The following is an 18534-nucleotide window of genomic DNA, read 5'->3' as shown; positions in this document are numbered from 1 at the left end:
CCAAACCCTGGCTCCAAGTTTTAACTCTTTCAGAGGTCAGGAGGTATCGGTCTGTATCAGAGTGGGTGCACCTGCCCCCCTACTGCAGTGCAGGCCACTGCTAACAGGAAGACTCAGCCTTTTGTAGCAAGGGGTTTTCACCAGACGCCCCAGGACGGCAGTGGTGCAGGGACAAAAAACACATCAGGGAGGCCATGGCATGAGCCCCACTCCCAGCTCGCAGCAGCCCCCACGCCATGAGCCCTGGCAGAGACACCGCTCTCCTGGTCGCATGGCCTGTGGTGACCGGCTGGCAGGACCAGTCCTCTGGCCATTTGCCCAGAGACCCCTCCGAGCAGGGGGCTGCGGGGCCCCTCCCGTGCCCGTGGCCGCAGAGAAAGGCAAGGCAGGCAGCAGCACGGCCACGCTGGCTGGGCCCAGGCACCAGCAGCCTTTATTTGGCACGTTCCCCTTGGAAAGGCGCTCCTCGCCCCTGCCACCCGTTGCTGGCAGCTCTCCGGCTGGAAAGGGTGGACGCCGTGACAGCTCCTCGGGGCTGCTCGCAGCTCCTTGGCATGGCGGGCAGTCCCTGGGCCCTCCCGCGGCGCTCCAGCAGCCTCGTCTTCTCCCCCTTGCTAAAGGACACAGCAGAAAAGGGCCTCAGCTCTGTGGCCGGGGAGAAGGGCCCCCAGCGCCCCAGCGCCCCAGCGCCGGGCTCAGGCCCGTAGCTCTCAGAGGAGCGGCCGAGCCCAGCCCGCTGCTCCGGGTGGCGTCTCGTGGGCCCTCGTGCCCCAACCAGTCTGCAGCGAGAAGAGCGCAGAGCAGCCGGGGGTGAAGCCGGGCAGGGCCGAGACCCGGGACAGGGCGGGCGCGGCAGCTGAGGGCTGGCTGCCTGCGAGTCACTGCGCGGCGAGGGCAAGCACGGGCTGCCGCCGTTGGGAAGGCAGAGCCCAGCCAGCCGAGCCAGCCTTTCGTGGCCAGCCCGGCCACCTCCAGCGCTGGGAGCTGCCCAAGGCTTTCCTCGGCCTCTGCAGGACCTGCGCACACTTACACTTCCCACGCTGTCTGCGGGGGGTGCAGCTCTGCCCGCCCCTCGGACGCCATCTGCCTCGCAGGCCTCTGGCAGCTCTCCTTCTCCTGTAGCCTCTCCTTCAGCTTCTCGGCGTAGGCCTTTCTCAGGAGGTGGGGAGGGCGATAGGGATCCTCGAACAGGTGGCGGCAGGAGGTCTGCGAAGGCAGAAGAGGCTCTCCTAAAGCACTGCCGCCAACAGCTGGGGCCGCTCCCAAGGCTGCACGCTTCGGCCTGGGGCCGTCGCGACGGCTCCTGCTGCAGGGCAGCGGGCAGGGCAGCGGGCAGACAGAAGGCCCCTGCCTGGCGCACTGCCGGGAGACCTTCCCTGCTCCCCCCGCAGGGAGCAGGGCGGGGAAATGCCCTTTGGCTGGCGGCTGCCAAGTGCATGCCATACCTGGCCTCGCTCCATGTGCTGCCCCGCTCTCTTGGCATGGTATTGGTGCCACACTTCCGCTTCCACCTCTTTGCGCCTGGATGCCATCAGCACCTGGTGCCGTTTCCCTGCCCTCTCCGCGCGGAGGGAGCCCGTTCCCTGGAGGACACGCGCACAGCACACACGCAGCGTTAGTCTCCCCTGGCTCGGGCAGGGCCGGGGGCTGGGACGGTGGGCAGCTCTTGCCACCTCTTCGGCCCCGGCCCAGGGCCCGAAATGTGCCAGAGGACTGGCAGATCCCTGGGGCGTACCATTCCTGAGGGCTGCGCGGCACATGCAGGGAGCTGCAAGTCTGGGCAGCCTGGAGGTCTGGCCTGCGTCAGGTCCTCCTTGGAATTCTGCTGGATTACTGGCAGGAATCTGCAGAGGCACGGCAGCTGAGCCTGTGGGAGCCCCGCCTGAGGTGCTTGCTCTGGCATGGGCTCACAGCCTGCCCCCGGTGCCGGCAGCTCCCGGCACTTCAGCAGGAGGAGCAAGTGTCGAGCAGGACAAGGTCTCCGGGGCCTTTTCTCCCCAGCACAGGCACCCCCGGCCACGGGAAACATCTCACTCTCACTACAACAAGGGCACAGTGTGCCCCCATGCCCCCAGCCCCACCGCTTCTCCAGGAGGCTCACCTGCCTGGGCCAGCTTCCTTGGCTGTAGCCTGTTCGCCTTCCTTCACCTGCTGTCTGGCTAGAGAAACCCTCCGCTGAGCCAGGAACACTGGATCCAGCACACTCACTGCGAGCAGGAGGCAAGAGAAGAGCACAAGAGCATCTTTGATAGTTGGGCAGAAGCAACGACCCCAGCGCAGAAGAGATTTCCTCCTCAGAGCCAAACGCGTGGCTTGCCAGAGCTACGCGGGCTCGGCCCGGTCACAGCTCCAGGCAGAGTTGCTGGAAGGCAGCGCCCAGGGCAAAATGGGACGCAGAACCCTTGGCTGCCGTTCGCCATGAGGGGCTGTCCAGCTCAGAGCCTCTTCCCAAACGGGTCGCCCGCGCGTACTAGGACGGCTGCGCAGGCTCACAGAGCTGCTTTCTCCTCTCGCACAACTCGCACAGTGACCCTGGCTCTCCTGCCCTCGGGAGGACGTGAGGAGCACCCACAGCCCCCTGCCAGCACTCGGCTGGGACCTTACCTCTGCGGGCACCCCCGCCCCAGGGCGCCAGATCTCTCGTGGGCTTCAGAGAAATCGTGGGGACCGATGTTTGGTGGGGGATCTCAAATGCAAGCCTGGAAACAAGAAGGCAGCAGCTGGGCAAAAGGCCACCCCGCTCCCTTGCGGGCTGAGACTAAAAACTGCTGGCAGGCATCTGTGGGAGCCACTGCCGAGTCCTTGGAGGCCACAGGTCTCTGTGGGGCCCGAGGGGTCCCACGTCCTCCTTCAGCCTCTGCCGCTGCTTCCCTCGCCTTCCTGCCCGAAAGCTGATGATCCCAGCACACGCCCTCCTTGCTGCCCCACAGACCCTCCCGCCTCTCTCGCTCTCTCAGCGCAGATCGAGAGCGGACTGATCGCTGCGTTGGCACTCTCCAAGCTGGGGAGCAGCCAGCAGCCACGGACCGGGAAGCTCTTCTCCTGGGAAGGAGCTGGTCTTGCCGAGTTTGGCAGGAGAGGAGCCTCAGCAAGAGGGTGCCCCCGCCTCGGGGGCTCAGCAGCTGCTCCCTTGACCAGCCAGGGGCTGCAGAAGCCATCCTGCTCACCTTGGCAGCGTGATGACCGTGTCTCGACTGCGACGACTAAAATCGTTTTTGCCCGCGAAGGCCACGATCCTCATCATCTTAGGGTCCTGCAAGGGGACAGGGACACGTCAGCAGACGCCCATGCCGGTTGCTCACAAACCGTCTCGCTGCTCAAAGACACAAAGCTGCCTCTCCGAAAGCCTCGCACCACCCTCTCCCTTGATGCCATCAGCCCCCTCCCTTGAAGGGGCCGAGGTGCTCCTGAGACACGGCCTAGCTCACGGGGAGCGTGTCTAGGCCAGGCGGCGAGGCAGGCGACAGCAGCCAAGAGAAAGCAGCTGGAGAGAGCTTTGACAGCATTGCCACAGAGGCACGAGGAGCAGCCCCAGAGAAATGACAAGCTCACCCCGAGAAGAGCTGCCAGCATGTTCCCTGTCCCATCCAGCTCCAGCAGGCACTCGTCCAAGAAGGTCATGCTGACCACTTTTTTTCGCACAGCAAGGATGCCGATGCCCTTGAAGGAGAGTTCCACCTCCTTGTTTTCTTGGAGGGCCTCGGCAAAGAGAAGCAGGGTCTCGTGTACGCACTGCTCCACGATTTCCGGGCGGAAGTGGGTTTCTGCAGCAATCTGCTTAAAGTCCAGCTGAACAAACTGGGTCTTGTCTAGGAAACAAGCGCAGAGCAACCAAGTCACTCCCAGCACAGTTCAGCCCACCCTGAGACGAGGTGCCATCAGCGCCCAGCCCTCGGGCAGCGCCCTGCCAGAGCGCGCTCCCCTTTCAGCTTCGGCCACGTCTCCAGAGCGGCCCTGATGGACAGGAGAAGGCACAGAGAGGCTTTGCCTCCTGCTGCGAGCAACCAGCTGGAGCGTAGGGTGAGCTGGGGAGATGAGGCTGGCTGCCCGGGGAGGGGCAGGGTGCCGGGCTGCCGTACGCGTGCCCATGCTCAGCACTCTCCACGCTGGAAGAGCCTTTGCTCAGCTGTGTCACGGCACCACGTCAGCACCCAGCCAAACGCAAGAGCTGGACAGGGGCCACGCCCGTCTTCTTACCAGGAATTTGGGTCTTTGCGTGCTTGAGGCTGTAGAATTTCTTCAGAAACCTGCTCAGCTGGAACACGGGTCTCTCAACAGGCAAAACCTCGTCCTCTCCCACCGTGGCATGCACCGGGGCAATTGCAAATGTCCCAATTCCGATCTCCACCGCCTGAAAACGCAAGCAAGAAGAGGGAGCATTGTCAGGGCTGCGCAGAGGCGGGAAGGCTGCCAGATGACTCGCGTGTCGCCTTTGGGGTGGTGCTTTGTGCCCTGCTCGGGAGGCCCAGCGGGGCAGGACGGGGCACGGGCAGGAGGCAAGGCTCACCTTCTTCTGCAAGAGCTGTCTCCGGATGTACCTAGATGTGCCAGCCCAGACTTGCTGGATTTCTGGAAAGCAAAGGAAAGGCACGCCGTGCTCTGAGTCAGCAACGGCCACCCATCCAGCAGCCCCTACCCACGGAGGCGACAGTGGCGTGCACTCAAGCCCCCTTGCCCAGAGCAAACCCTTGCGCTGCCGGGGCTGCCCAGCTGCGCTCTTGACTGCCCCCAGCCTCCAAGAAGCCTGCCCTGTGCCCGTGATGGGCCTGGGGAGGACAGGCAGGCATCGGTAGTGTTTTGGGGAAGGGGATCCCGCCCTTTCATGTGAGCAGAGGTAGCTAGAAGCGTGAGCTACCAAAGCCACCCTCAAGGCCCAAGTCTCCATCGGGCAGGGCTCTCCCTGCAGCTGCCGGTCCCCTCCAGAAGAGCCCTGCTACAGCCCCATCCCCAGGCTCAGCGTTTCCAGAGCTCACGTCCCCTTCGCCTTGGCTCCCACAGCGCTCCTGCAAGGGCCCCCTGGGGCCTTACCTCTGGTGGTGAGCTCCTTGAGGGTTGGGAGATCCTCAGGCCCCAAGGGGTTAAAGAGCAGGTACTTAATCATCCTTTCCCCCTTGCACTGCAGCATCTGGGGAAGCGGTGCGCGTCCTGCTCCAAAACCCCTCTGCTCCTCGTCTCCTTCTCCTCCTCCTCCTTCTCCAATCTCCTCCTCCTCCTCCTCCTCCTGGTCGCCACTGCCCAAGCAGCGTCTCCAAGGCTCTCCCGCGGCCTCCCCTCGCCTCCTCCTGGCAGCAGGGCAGCTCCTGCGGAGCAGAGCGCTGGCGAGAGCAGCCCTGGCGTTGCCCAGGCCTCGCCAGGGAGTGTGGCCGGGGGCACGGTGGGGAGAGGGAGCTGTCGCTGTGATGCGGGTGTCCCACTGTGACACCGCGCCGTGTCACACAGGGCTGCGGGCACCCTCCCCACGCTGCACGGGCAGGGCAGCCCCACTGGGCACCTCAGCCTGCGGCGCTGACACTCCCGCCTGCGCATCTCAACTCAGCCCGCCTCGGCTGCCCTCCGAGATACTCCTGGAAGGAACGCGCATTAATGCCGAAGGGGCTTCGCGCACTCGGAGCGGGGCTGGAGAGGTCCAGCCCAGGCCGCAGGGGGAAGCGACCCGCAGCTTTGCTCCACGAGACAGCACATCTTTAGCAGTTCAGAAGCTTCCCTTTGCAAAATGTATGTACCAAATGATCTCATTTTCTTCATCACTGGAGCAGCATTCCCACCTAAGCTCCTACTTCTTCCTATCACTTCGCCCATTTTGAGCTCCTTAAGAGTATTCGTTGATTTACGGGACATGACCAGAGAGCACTAAAAAAACCCAACATCCTAGGTCCTAGGTTGCAGTTGAAAGTTTCCATCAACACATTATTTCTAATCTGGAGCCTTCCTGAACAACCCAAGAGTAACAGCAAAATGAAGCTTGTGCTAGACTCATGCAAATCTCATTGTCTTTTCATCAGAATTAAGTTTCTTTCCACATTTTCCAGCTTTTGTCTTTCTTTGCCTCTACCATCCATAGCGATCTGAAAACCACTGACGACCCTTTTAAGTCAGGAGCCAGTTCACTAACCCCCGTTACAGAGTTCCTTTTTCTTTTTTTTTAGTTGTATTAACTCAAGAATATGCTCAGTAGTTTATTACTTCTAACCCTGCATTCTAGTGAAAGTTAAGATTCCAAGCTGATGCCATTATTGAAAATAATCATATTGTACTTCCTTGTTTAATGGTACCGAAATCCTGCTCCAAGATGAACATGGTATATATTTGGCTACTGAAAGGTCATGTTTTTGTGTACAGTTGTGTGCGTATATTAAGTGTGGTTTGTTTTGTCTTGTTTTTTTTTTTTTTTTTCCCCGGTTACCCTAAAAAAAGGGAATTGTGCTACCCTTGAGTTAGGTATATCAAGAGCAGAAGGAATTTTCTGCCTAAAAGATACTACAGTGAAAAAAAAAAACCAACATAGGGGCAATTAAAAAAATAAATTAAAAATCTATATTAAAAAATAAAGACTAGTTTTTGTTTTAAAAACTTAAGAGGGTTTTGGTTTTGTTTTACTTTGGTTTGGGGTGTGTTGCTTTTTTCACTTTTCAAAACTATAATTCACATGATTGAATTCTCTCCTTGATTTCAGTTAAACCCTTGAAAGTGCTGAGCTGTTACGTGGTTGTTTTGGTTAAAATTGCTACCTTACACTTCCAACAGTCACTGATTTTTCTCCCATACAGCAGATTAAAAGTGTTTTACAATTCTTTGTGGTGAAAATAGCAATATAAAGAAATTTCTTAATTCCCTTGTTTCTGTTCAGTGAAAGAAACCCATTTTAATTACAGTGTGATTAATTCCAATACCCCATGTGTGAAATGAAAAGGAAGATCAATGCCTCACAGTCAGATTTTATTGCTTGAATATTATACCGACAACACTCTAAAGAAGCACACTTTTGAAAGATTTTTTTAAGATTCGTACTAAAAGCAACAGCAGGAAAAGCAAAACAGCAAAACCCCCCTACTTACAAGAGAACAAAGGGGTTTAAGTTAATCCTGTTTTCTATATTGGTTGTTCTATAGACAGGCTCTGTCACATGTGACAGTGATTGGAGATGACAAACACCTTAACGCTGAACTTCCTCCTTCTTCCCACAGCCTTTATTGCTGAGCACAACACCATATGGTCTGGGGTATCCACCTGGTCAGTTGGGGTCAGGTCTCTTGGCTCTGTCCTCTTGGCTCTGTCCTCTCCCACATTGCCGAGCACCCCCAGCCTCCTCGCTGGCTGGGTGGTGTGAGATGCAGAGAAGGCCTGGGCACTGTGCAAGCACCGCTCAGCAACAGCTAAAACATCCCTGTGGTATCCACACCGTTTTGGCCACACAGCCAAAGCATAGCACCATGCGAGCTACTGAGAAGAAAATTAACTCAGCCAAACCAGTGCACTCTGTTAGCACTGTTCCATCTTGAATAAAAAGGATCAGGTGAAGTGTTGTGTCTCTTTTCCGTATGTGTATCTTAACTTTATAACCTCCAAGACTGGTTAATCTAATGTGTTAATTTGCTCTCAGGGCATATGCGAAGGAGGTTTACAGTGGCTCAATTGCTAGATGAGGGCAGGTAAAATTCATACTTAGTCATGATCATACCAGGAGGATCAGGTGAATTTGCTAGTTATTTGAAATTAAACTTCTGTGAAGATTATATTTTACTTTTATTTCGTGCTCCAGTCATCCTCTTTACCAATGCATTTGCCTGGTGAAATGTTTACAGAAAAATGCAATTATGTACATGTTTTTCTACCATCAACAATGTCTGGTTATAAACATCACAGTCTGCAGGAACATTAAGAAGAATTAGAAGTGTTCCCTTTGAAGTAAATGGCTTTACGGTAGTTTGCCTGATTCAAACAGCTTGGCTAAACCTGATCAAAATCTCATTATAACTACTCATTATTTTAGTTAACAAAGATGCAGCCAACAGCTTTATTAAGGATACTAAAAACTCTTTTAGGATTTCTGTTTGCCTTTTACTGCCACTGTTTGATATGCTAAAAACATTATACTTCAGAGCTGACATTCAGACTTTTCATAGAGCGTACAAGCATCTGAGAGCAATTTAATAAATAATAACTGACAAATGTGACAACAATAAACTTCATATATGAACAATGAGTAAACTAAAATACTATTTTAGAAATATGCTAGGAACTGAAAAACTGATTTTCTTAATTTGATGCTTGTGTATACATGATGAAATAAGCCTCAGTAAATAGTGAGACAAGACTATATCTGAGAATATCTGTCAGCTGATAGAGTACACTACAAACTCATAACTATTTTATACTTAAAATTTACATGCATTTTCTGAGGAAACTGAAAGTTTCTTTAGAATTTAGCAACAAAATCAGGGCAAGTGTCGTGGTTTAGGCCTGATTGACAGCCAACCACAATGCAGCACCTCTCTCTCCCTTCCCCTCCGGCAATGAGAAGGGACAGAGAGCCAGGCTTGGGGTTCAAGATAGGACTGGGATGGGGGAAAATCCCCCTTTCATGATCACGAGCAAAAGGCAGACTCGTTAGGGGAAGAAAAAAAAGAACATACATTTATTATAGACACTAACAACACATAACAGAGTAGGACAGTGAGAAGCATTGCCACATCTTGAGAACACCTTCCCCCCACCCCTCCCTTCTTCCCGGGCTCAGCTCTGCTCCCGATATCTCTACCTCCTCCCCCAGTGGCGCAGGGGCAGGGAATGGGGGGGTGCAGTCAGTGCTGCCACTTCCTTCATCTTTGGTGAGTTGAGTGTCCTAAACTTGTTCCCCCTGCTCCATCGTGGTCCCCCTCTCACAGGAGACAGTCCTCCACAAACTTTCTCTGACTTGAATTCCTCCCATGGGCCGCAGCGTTCCCCACACTGCTCCATCATGGGTCACTAACTTCCTCCGACTGGATTCTCTCCCACGGCTGCAGCCCTTCCCGAGCTGCTCCGGCGTGGGACTCCCCCGCATGCTGCAATCCTCCCAGCACTGAATTACAGCAGCGGGGCTACCTTTTTCCATGAGACCCCGGCCTTCTTCGGGCACAGAACCTTGATCAGCCAAGCAGGAACAACAGGCTGTAAATCAATGTCTGCTCCACCGTAGATCTTCATGGGTGGCGGGGGGGGGGGGGCCGCCCTGCCGTCTCACCACAGGATACAGGGGGGTCTCTGCTCCGGCACTCCTCCCCCCTCCTTTCTTCCTCCGTTCCTCCACTGACCTTGGTGTTCATGCAGCTGCAGCAACTCCTCCTCACAAGTCCGACTGCCCGTCACCACGTCCCTTCTTAAATACGTTGTCGCAGAGGCGCAGCCGATTGGCTCAATTTCCCAAACAGAAGTGGAGCTGACGTGGAGCTGGGGGAGCTTCGAGAAGCTTCTCACAGGGGGCCGCCCCGATAGCCCCCTCCCCTGCCACCAAAAAACTCCACCACTCACTCAACCCAGGACAGCAAGAAAAATAATTCAGGTGTCCAATAAACACTAAAATTGTACCTAAATGCTTGGGTCATCATTATTCGACAGGCAACAACTCCTACTTTAAAACATGGTAGTTCTTCAAAAACAAGTAGCATTTCAAGGAGATACTGAATCATAGCCGATCATCCTATAATCCGAAGGCCACCAGAGTGTTCAAGCCAGTTCCAAGGATGTCCACAAAGGACATTCTTTCAGAAAAGGAAAAAAATTAGATGGTCCTAAAACAACTGTTTGAAGTGAAATTGTCCAAGAGTCCAGAGAATCATGAAATCCAGGAGAGTCATTATCACTTGGAACTCCAAGTTTATATCTTCTCTGAAAAATACTGACTTCATCAGTATCATTAATGCAGGCCAGATCCGGAAGGTGAATAGTAAATACTTTCAATCCAATGTTGTAAAGATTAATGCTTATGATGAATTTTATATTGTGAATAAGAAACCCCTGGCGGGTTCAGAGGAACCACTGTCAATTAATAAGCATAAACAGATACACTCATCGTATAAACTTTCTTTTCTGAAATGAAAAGATGGGTTTTTTAAACAGTTGAAGTTTTTCAAAACATTTCTCATTCATATACTAGCCCAATTTACATAATGGGTTTTTAGGATTTTAAGATAGATTGCATTATGGAATAAGTATGTTGATGACTTTTAGCTGTCGTTCATCCTACCATAAAAGGGATCTGAATTTGATCATGTTTTTCATACAGCAGCATTCTACAATCTTGATTTACTTTCCTGTTTAAAAAACTATATTGTAAATACACACTAAAGGAATGGAGAAAGAGTGCGGTAGCGATGAACAAAGAAACTTTTCTGCTTTCCCACTTATTCAAAGGTGAATTCAATTCAGTTTCCCTGTGTTTCACCTATGATTACCTGAAAAATAGAGTCGTAGAATTAGATTCATATGTCTCACATCAAAACATACTTTCTTAACCCAAAGGGCAAGTATACTTTCTATGCAAAGAGAGTGAGTTAGAATTATCTCCTTCTGATCGCATAGACACGGTGTCTCTCATTTTAAGCACATACTTGGGAGAAGCTTTATGTAGAATATACTCAGCTTAGACAGTCATCATGTGGCAGCAATTAGATGCAAAAAAATAGTTTTCAGATAAGTCAGACATTCTTCCTCATCGTATCATATGGTAGGATTTGAATGCCTAGGTGTGATCTGCTTTTATCTTTCTCTTTTAATTCTTTATGACAGAGGTACGGAAAATTTTTCTGGATGATTCACAACTATTTTTCTCATAAGTCAAAAGCGTTGGAGAATTTTCTTAGCAAAGTGGTTGTAGTGGCCACACTATGGGACTTTTTGCCTTTTTAGCTTATTTATTACACTACTGAACAAATAAAAGTGAGATTTGTAGTTGAAACTTTTCTCCACCAGCATGATATGTTGCCTTTTCTATGGAAGTGTGCATTGGCCGTCCTGGTATAATAATTTCCACTGTCTCCCTGTGTTGTGGTTTAACCCCGCGTGACAGATAAGCACCATACTGCTCCTAGACCTAATCAAGCTACTATGAAGAAATTATAATTCCATCCTGGCCAAAACCAGTACACCCTTGTACTTCTTCACTTTGCATTCAGTGCACAAACAGCTATTTATTTTTAAACAGACAAAGACACAAATATGTATACATATTGACCCAAGCTGCATAGTTCATGTGGTATCCCATTCATACAAGACTGTTCCTTCCCTTTGGCTTCAAAGTTTATCCACCTGACAACTGGCTTATTGCTTCGTCAAAGACTGCAGTGGCACTGTTACATTCACTTTATTTAACAGAATGAACGTTTAGTAAATTGTATGGGTTAGGTACACATAACATTACATTATACAAAATATCCAGTTTGTATTTGACATAACCATGTTAACCTTCCCTTTAAAAAGGTGTTTCCACGAGTGCAGCCCATAAAACCATTCATGAGGAAATTGAAATGTGACAATTGTTGGTAACTCTCTGTAAATACTTTTTTTCCGCTTCATTTTTTTTTAAAAAAAGACATGCAACACATTTCAATGCAGATATTATATTATTCGCCTCCACTACCCAAAACTGTAAATTTATGTCTGTGCATGATTTAGCTCTACATTCTAGCAGTTATTTTCAGTGATATCTCCCCAGCCTGCTCGTCAGAGCCAGCGGATAAAACTTGATTTCCTCTTGAAGCTGGATAGCTCGAAACATTCTCATAAAAACCCGTTATCTGTACCCACTACTTTAAACTTACTAAACTGCAGTACTGTCACTTGTTAAGTCTCAGGTTCTCTTTCTTTTGCCATCCGAAAACCCCAGCGGAAAAGTTCCAAAAAAACCCAGTGGAAACACCTTCACATGGACCATAAGGTAAGGGCTGAAGTGCATGGCAAGTCTACAGACCACCACGGGATGTGAGAGGAAAAGAGGAAGCCACTCTGCCTCCTAGGTCTTGTTTACAGACAAAAGATGCTGTCACTGAACCAGTATTACGTTTGGGCTGCCACATACTGTGTACACCATGCCACACTACCACTAATACTGTATTCATATTCCAATAACCGTGTTCACACCACTAAAACTGCATCCTCCTTCTTTGTTTCTGTTGTGTAAAATCTGCAAGTCACACATGTATAAATGCAGTTGTCCACTCAGACTTTCCAGTAAACAAACAACAAGACACAGACTACCCTGGAAAAGCCCGCAGACAAGAATTTTCACTCTGGAAAAAGGAAGCTGCACGTTTAATGGAAAGCTTACAACCGTGAGAAGTGGCAAAAAAAAAATGAGTACTGAGCTGCCTCTTCCAATCGCGGCAGTGCTGAAAGGAAGTGGTTGGCAGCTGCTGTTTAAAATGGTGCGCACTGAAAAAGGGCTGGGAAAAAAATCTCTGGAAAGAAAAACCCATAGGGCTGTGGGATCGTTTTTGGAGGACGATGGCAACGCTGGACAAGAGCAAGTCTTTGGCTACATCGCCAAAGGGACGCGAAAAGAGGAAGAAGAACTGAGCGCGCTGTACAGCTGGTGCATGATGAGGACATCTGGACCTTCGTCGGCCAGAAGCCTCGGGACTAGCAAACAGGAATGCAGAAAAACAAGACAAGGATGCCGAGCTTTGTCTGAGGAAAACATGCAAGGCGACGGTTAATGGAAAACATCTGGCCGTTTCTTAAACAGTGGAGAGTTTTCTACCTTGAGCTAAAGGTGCATAGAACATTGTGTTTGTGCGTGTGAGATTTAATGAACCAATAGGCCTAGGATAGCAGTAACGGACTTGTAGCCGATGAGCTGTCTGGTGTATTACGGACAGAGGGTAGTGACCAATCATATGTTAGCCTTAGGCGCATGGACAGCGTGTGAAGAATGCATGTAACCCATCAAGCTTTTTGTTTATGTGTGATCAGTTGCTAGGAGGATATATAAACAGCGCGCTTGTATCGGCAACAAACGTCTTGGATTTATGACTCTTACAGAGTTGCCGGAGTCCATTATTCTCCTCACAGGGCACGGCTGGCAGAAAAAATCTCTCTTGCTCTGGGACAACCTGAACAGCAGGGCCCCACGTTGTCGGAGGGCATTCAGGGGACGGCTGTCATGCTCACTCAACTTACCATTTTTCCCAGGGGTGAGGTGTTGGTCACAGTGGGCAACAGGCCCCTGAGCTCACCTGTCTTTAACAGGACCCTGTTCAGCTGCTGCTTTCTCCCTGCGGAGTCACAAAGAGCAGGCAACTTGCGGCAGCTTCACGTTCTAACAAGGAGTTGGTAAAGCGACTGCTTCCCCCCACTTCCCTCAGAGCAAGCTTTCTGGATGTACAAATAGGAATTGGCAGTGGCGGAGAAGACCTTACGGATCTTACACTATCATACAGAACCAGGTGGCACTGGGACGGTATGCTATTTTCCAGCTTTCCGTTCTCCCTGAGACAGGTTAAAGGAATGCTGCGTATCTGATGACTACACCTATGTTTGGACACCTTTCCTCAAAGTATTTTAAAATCATGGAGAGGGTTAAATGCAATTGGTTAGGTACAAGCACTGCATATCTGTGGCTGAAAGGAAAAGGCTTCCTTCATTTGACTATTTTTTCTCCTTCATAAAAGTTCCTGCCTGCTCCCTACCAGTACTCCCTGCCCGAATGCTTCTTGCTCTCCAGAGGCTCTGGTTCATGATTTTCACATTTGCAGTCATTCGGTCTCTCCGCAGGCATGTGTTGTTTCCTCTTATAAGAGTCAAATTAAGGCAGCACAATGTGTGGGAGTTGGCTCGTGTGCAGGTCTTTATGGTACTGAAACCACTGACATACTGTACCACTGGATTGCCAGTTATGCATATGAACATAGCGATGAAGAAGTTGGTCTGTTTTGTTTTGGTTTGTTTTTCTTCTTTTTTCTAACTGTAAATGAATTGAAGCACTTTGGCAATGAGTGTAAATGATGCCAAGTTTTGGTTTTCTTCTTTTTTCTAACCGTAAATGAATTGAAGCACTTTGGCGATGAATGTAAATGATGCCAAGTTTCAAGCAAAGCTTTGGAAAAGTACCCAGCATTTTGTCAATATCCTAAAACATCACACCACAGCAAGGCAGAATAACGTTGACTTCCGACAATACATGTGCACTAAAAATGGTAATTTTCCTCTACCCTGAAGTGATCTAAGGATATCACTTTCATATTTTACCATGCATTAAAAACCTTCTTCATCCCTGAGAACGCAACAGGCCCTTAACTCAAGACTGAGATTTCACATGGCAAGCGAAAGATTTCTCTACACATCATCCATTAACTTAGAATTTTGCTTTGAATGTTCATTCTCATGACAAAGAAAGGGAAAGTCAAAGTTTTAAAAGAAAACGCTGGGTTTTCCTATAGAACTTCCTTGGTCTGTGCATTTTCTGGCCCCTGAGAAAACTGATGGGATTCTTCCCAACCAAACTCCAAAGTGAAAAAGGATGTACAGTTTATTGTAGTTTGTCGACAGACATTTTCTCCTAAACAGGCCTTTGTGCAACCTCAGCTTCCCTGGGAATTCCTAACAAAGTTTTGATGCAATATTACTTACACGCGTGTTCAGAAACAACTGGAGTTTCCCAGGACTCTCCCTCCAGTTCTTTGATTGCTCATTTTGTTGGCCACTAAGAGTCACAACTCCACGCATCTCAGCATCCTTAAAGCCTCAGCTCCCAAGGCAGAGCCCCATCCCACATCCAGGGAAAAGCAAGGAAACAGTCAATGATCAAATTAAGTAATGATTTCACTTGCTGAGTAAATGAATGTCTGAGTTTTGTGCTGCATGAGAAATACATCCAACACACACACACACAGAGCTTTAAAAGACAGTTTGTCTCTCAGCATTTCCTATGAAAGTCTAATTCCCGGTAACATCCATTTACTTTCCCTGCTCAGATTTAAAGCTGTCTTGTGACCTAAAAGAGGAAGGTAAGGTAAGAACCAATGCAGAGGCAACACTCTTCAGCCCAAGCTAAAAAAGCTGAACTAGTTCCCCTGCATGTTATTTTGCTTTGTCTTGCCTGACTGGACACCAACTGTGACAAAATAAATTCTTCTATCATGTTTTTGCTTGGCTAAATCAAGCCAACTCAAGAACAAATTTATTAAAAGGGAAAAACCATGGGAATGATAGAAAGGAGGAAAATCTCCTTTCCGTTATCTGGGTAACTTGCAGTGCTTTATGTGTGAATGAACAAATCTTCTTTCAAGCTTGACAAGCTGCCAGCAATTTGGATTTGTTCTCATAATATACCTAAAAGAAAACTTCTTATTTCTGCTTCTAATTCATCTCTTCGGCCACAGACACGTATATGTGTAGTTTAATTCACAAGTTAGTATTCAATAAGTTTAGAAGAGCCATTTGCTGTGATTTGGAAGGCCTTAAACAAAACCTCAGGAATAGCTTCAAGACAAACAGGAAGTTATGTCCCTGCTAGCACTGCTGAGACAGATGAACAGCTCACATAATAGCGTAGAATATCTGAACTTTAAAAAGTTTCACTTTCTGCCAAGCTTCTGCGCAACACTCGGTAGTGAGGATCCCAGTTAAAAGACCCAATAAGGTAATGGTCCATAAAACAGAAGACAGCACAATACTGAAGGACCTCTTCAAGCTGGGCCAAGTATTAAAGTAGGTCTCGAAGGGGACTAGAACTGAAGCCCCTGTTGTTTTCTTCTGTGCAGATCACCTCCATGGAGTGTTGATGGAGAAAGTGAAATGCTGAGCCTTAAGCCAGTTTCAAACAGATTTAATAAGGATTTGGAATTGCTCTGCAAATGGCCTGACAGATGGTGAAAAAAGTTTAATGTTGACAAATGGACAGTAATACACAGCAGGTTCTAAAAACCCCAGACGTGCTGGGGTACACATGAATGAAACAGGATTCATTCTCAAGGCCTTAACAGTTGACTTCTTGTTAGCAAGCAAACCATGTATAATTATAAAGCTGCATAACCAAGCTGGTGTGAGGTGTTTAACAGCTCAAACTAAGAAGTCTGGAATACCAGCACACAAAGCTTCACTGCAGCAGCTTGTCATGAACAGAGCTCTCACATGCTTGGAATAGTTTGTTTAATCTGACATGCTGCAATCAATGCACCCAAGAAGAGACTCTTCTTGTGATCTCTCCTGTTGTGCAACCGCATAGCAAGAGCAGCCGCTCACGCTCTCTAGTGTAACAGGGCGAGGAAGGACTTTGCAGCTCTGTTGCTGCAACTCAGGCCAAGGTGCTGCAGAGGACTTTCACGTATAACTTCAACATAACTTCCAGGAGGATCTGTTCCATGATCTTACCAGGCACTGAGGTGAGGCTGAGTGCTCAGCAGTTCCCAGGGGCCTCCTTATTACCTCGTTTGAAAATGTGTGCAGTTTCCCTTTTTCCAGTCACCGGGGTCTTTGCCTGACTGCCGTGACATTTCAGAGGCTGGCGTGGAAATGACATCTGCCTGTTCGCTCAGGACCACGGGAGGCCTATTCCAGGGTCCCATGGACTTGTGCATACTCTATTCAATCCAGTCTACCGCTTCCTTCACGACACTCATCCCAACTTTCCAGCAATTCCGCTTGTGTTGTAGTTTTCTGAGGATGCCAGAAGACACATTTTGGAATTTGCTCCCTTTTGTGAGGTTGGTCTGAGCTCCAAAGAACATGCAGGCTGAATACTGCTAACACTGCAGTAGCAGCAGAGCACTTATACTGCTCAGTGCTCAGTACAAGGGTTCAGAGCGGCTGTTGCCAAGGCCTGAGCAAACAGTGGACAAATTGGGAGGCAAGAGTCACCTCATGTTCCAGACATGTCCGGCTTAGTTGCACATACTGCTCCTAGTGCTCTTTTACCCTTTCAAATCATGGTTTTCTCCTGTGTGCAGTGCTTTACCTGGCAAAAAAAGGGCTTTTTCAAAAGTTATGCTCCTTCCTAAATGAATAAACATTCTGCAAAGGTCATTGGACAGTTCTTGACGGTCAGCCAAGGGCTCATCTAAGGAGTGTAGCCCTTCAAGGAGCATCAGGCCCAACAGTTAGCCAAGGGCTCATCTAAGGAGTGTAGCCTTTCAAGGAGCATCAGGCCCACCATTTTCTTTTGGCAGTGTGAATCTGCTCTAAGAGTGATGTGACCAGCCACGGAGCTCTGGTCATCCATGAAAAGTGGTGTTTAGATGCAGAGAAGCTGTGCTCTGAAGACCTTGAGGCCCATGTCCTGGAAGGGACACCGCGCTCCTGGTCGCATGGCCTGTGGTGACCGGCTGGCAGGACCAGTCCTCTGGCCATTTGCCCAGAGACCCCTCCGAGCAGGGGGCTGCGGGGCCCCTCCCGTGCCCGTGGCCGCAGAGAAAGGCAAGGCAGGCAGCAGCACGGCCACGCTGGCTGGGCCCAGGCACCAGCAGCCTTAATTTGGCACGTTCCCCTTGGAAAGGCGCTCCTCGCCCCTGCCACCCGTTGATACAGGGCCTAGATAGGAACAGGGGATGTAAGGGTTAATATGGGAATAGCAAGAAGGGGATGACGAGGGAAATAGTCGAGATAAGAGTTTGCTTAGCTTGTGCGAGATAGATATTGCTGTGTTTGTGTTGCTCGACCACTATCTCCTGTTTAAGTACAAAGCCTCCTCCACCCCTGAGTAAGTGGGTGTCAGTAGAAGATTACCCCACAACCGGCACAAACCTGCTCTGCGGGTCCAGGGGTTGACAGAGACTGCGCAGGAATTCGGGGTGAAAAGTTCAGCACTGAGGAAGAGGAGATACTTCCTCCCACGACCACCGCCCAGTCCTTCACGACCCCTGCCCAGGACCAAAGGAACTCACTGCGCAGACTCAACTGGGAGGAGATCATGGAAATGCTAATTTTAATACGAAGCGGGGATAGGTGATGCATATGTATAGGCGTATTGCGAAATATTATGAATATGTAATCATTTGCTCTATAAATCTAAGGCAACGGTGCCACATGGCAGCACACACATTAGGAGGAGCGATCCCCTGTGTGCCCAGCGCTGAATAAACTTACCTACTTTACAATCTATCAGATTGTGGAATCTGTTTTCCACACGTCACCGTTGCTGGCAGCTCTCCGGCTGGAAAGGGTGGGCGCCGTGACAGCTCTTCGGGGCTGCTCGCAGCTCCTTGGCATGGCGGGCAGTCCCTGGGCCCTCCCGCGGCGCTCCAGCAGCCTCGTCTTCTCCCCCTTGCTAAAGGACACAGCAGAAAAGGGCCTCAGCTCTGTGGCCGGGGAGAAGGGCCCCCAGCGCCCCAGCGCCCCAGCGCCGGGCTCAGGCCCGTAGCTCTCAGAGGAGCGGCCGAGCCCAGCCCGCTGCTCCGGGTGGCGTCTCGTGGGCCCTCGTGCCCCAACCAGTCTGCAGCGAGAAGAGCGCAGAGCAGCCGGGGGTGAAGCCGGGCAGGGCCGAGACCCGGGACAGGGCGGGCGCGGCAGCTGAGGGCTGGCTGCCTGCGAGTCACTGCGCGGCGAGGGCAAGCACGGGCTGCC

The 18534-nt window shown here is 50.3% G+C and overlaps 1 protein-coding gene across 1 annotated transcript; it reads right to left on the bottom strand.

Moving 5' to 3' along the window:
- Nucleotides 1–289: 289 nt before the first annotated feature.
- LOC122152909 lies at nucleotides 290–18385 on the bottom strand. Its single transcript, XM_042788136.1, has 10 exons — nucleotides 18058–18385; nucleotides 4198–4351; nucleotides 3553–3809; nucleotides 3168–3253; nucleotides 2605–2699; nucleotides 2102–2207; nucleotides 1736–1844; nucleotides 1446–1583; nucleotides 1031–1206; nucleotides 290–614 (listed from the first exon to the last, which is right to left on the bottom strand). Exons 3-10 carry the CDS (start codon nucleotides 3619–3621, stop codon nucleotides 434–436), a joined length of 960 nt encoding a protein of 319 aa, XP_042644070.1. The 5' UTR covers nucleotides 3622–3809; nucleotides 4198–4351; nucleotides 18058–18385; the 3' UTR covers nucleotides 290–433.
- Between the last annotated feature and the right edge of the window lie 149 nt (nucleotides 18386–18534).

The sequence above is a fragment of the Tyto alba genome, unplaced genomic scaffold, assembly GCF_018691265.1.
Source record: "Tyto alba isolate M040663 unplaced genomic scaffold, T.alba_DEE_v4.0 Super-Scaffold_13, whole genome shotgun sequence".
Taxonomy (NCBI): Eukaryota; Metazoa; Chordata; class Aves; order Strigiformes; family Tytonidae; genus Tyto; species Tyto alba.
This window is presented reverse-complemented; position numbering and strand designations above follow the sequence as displayed.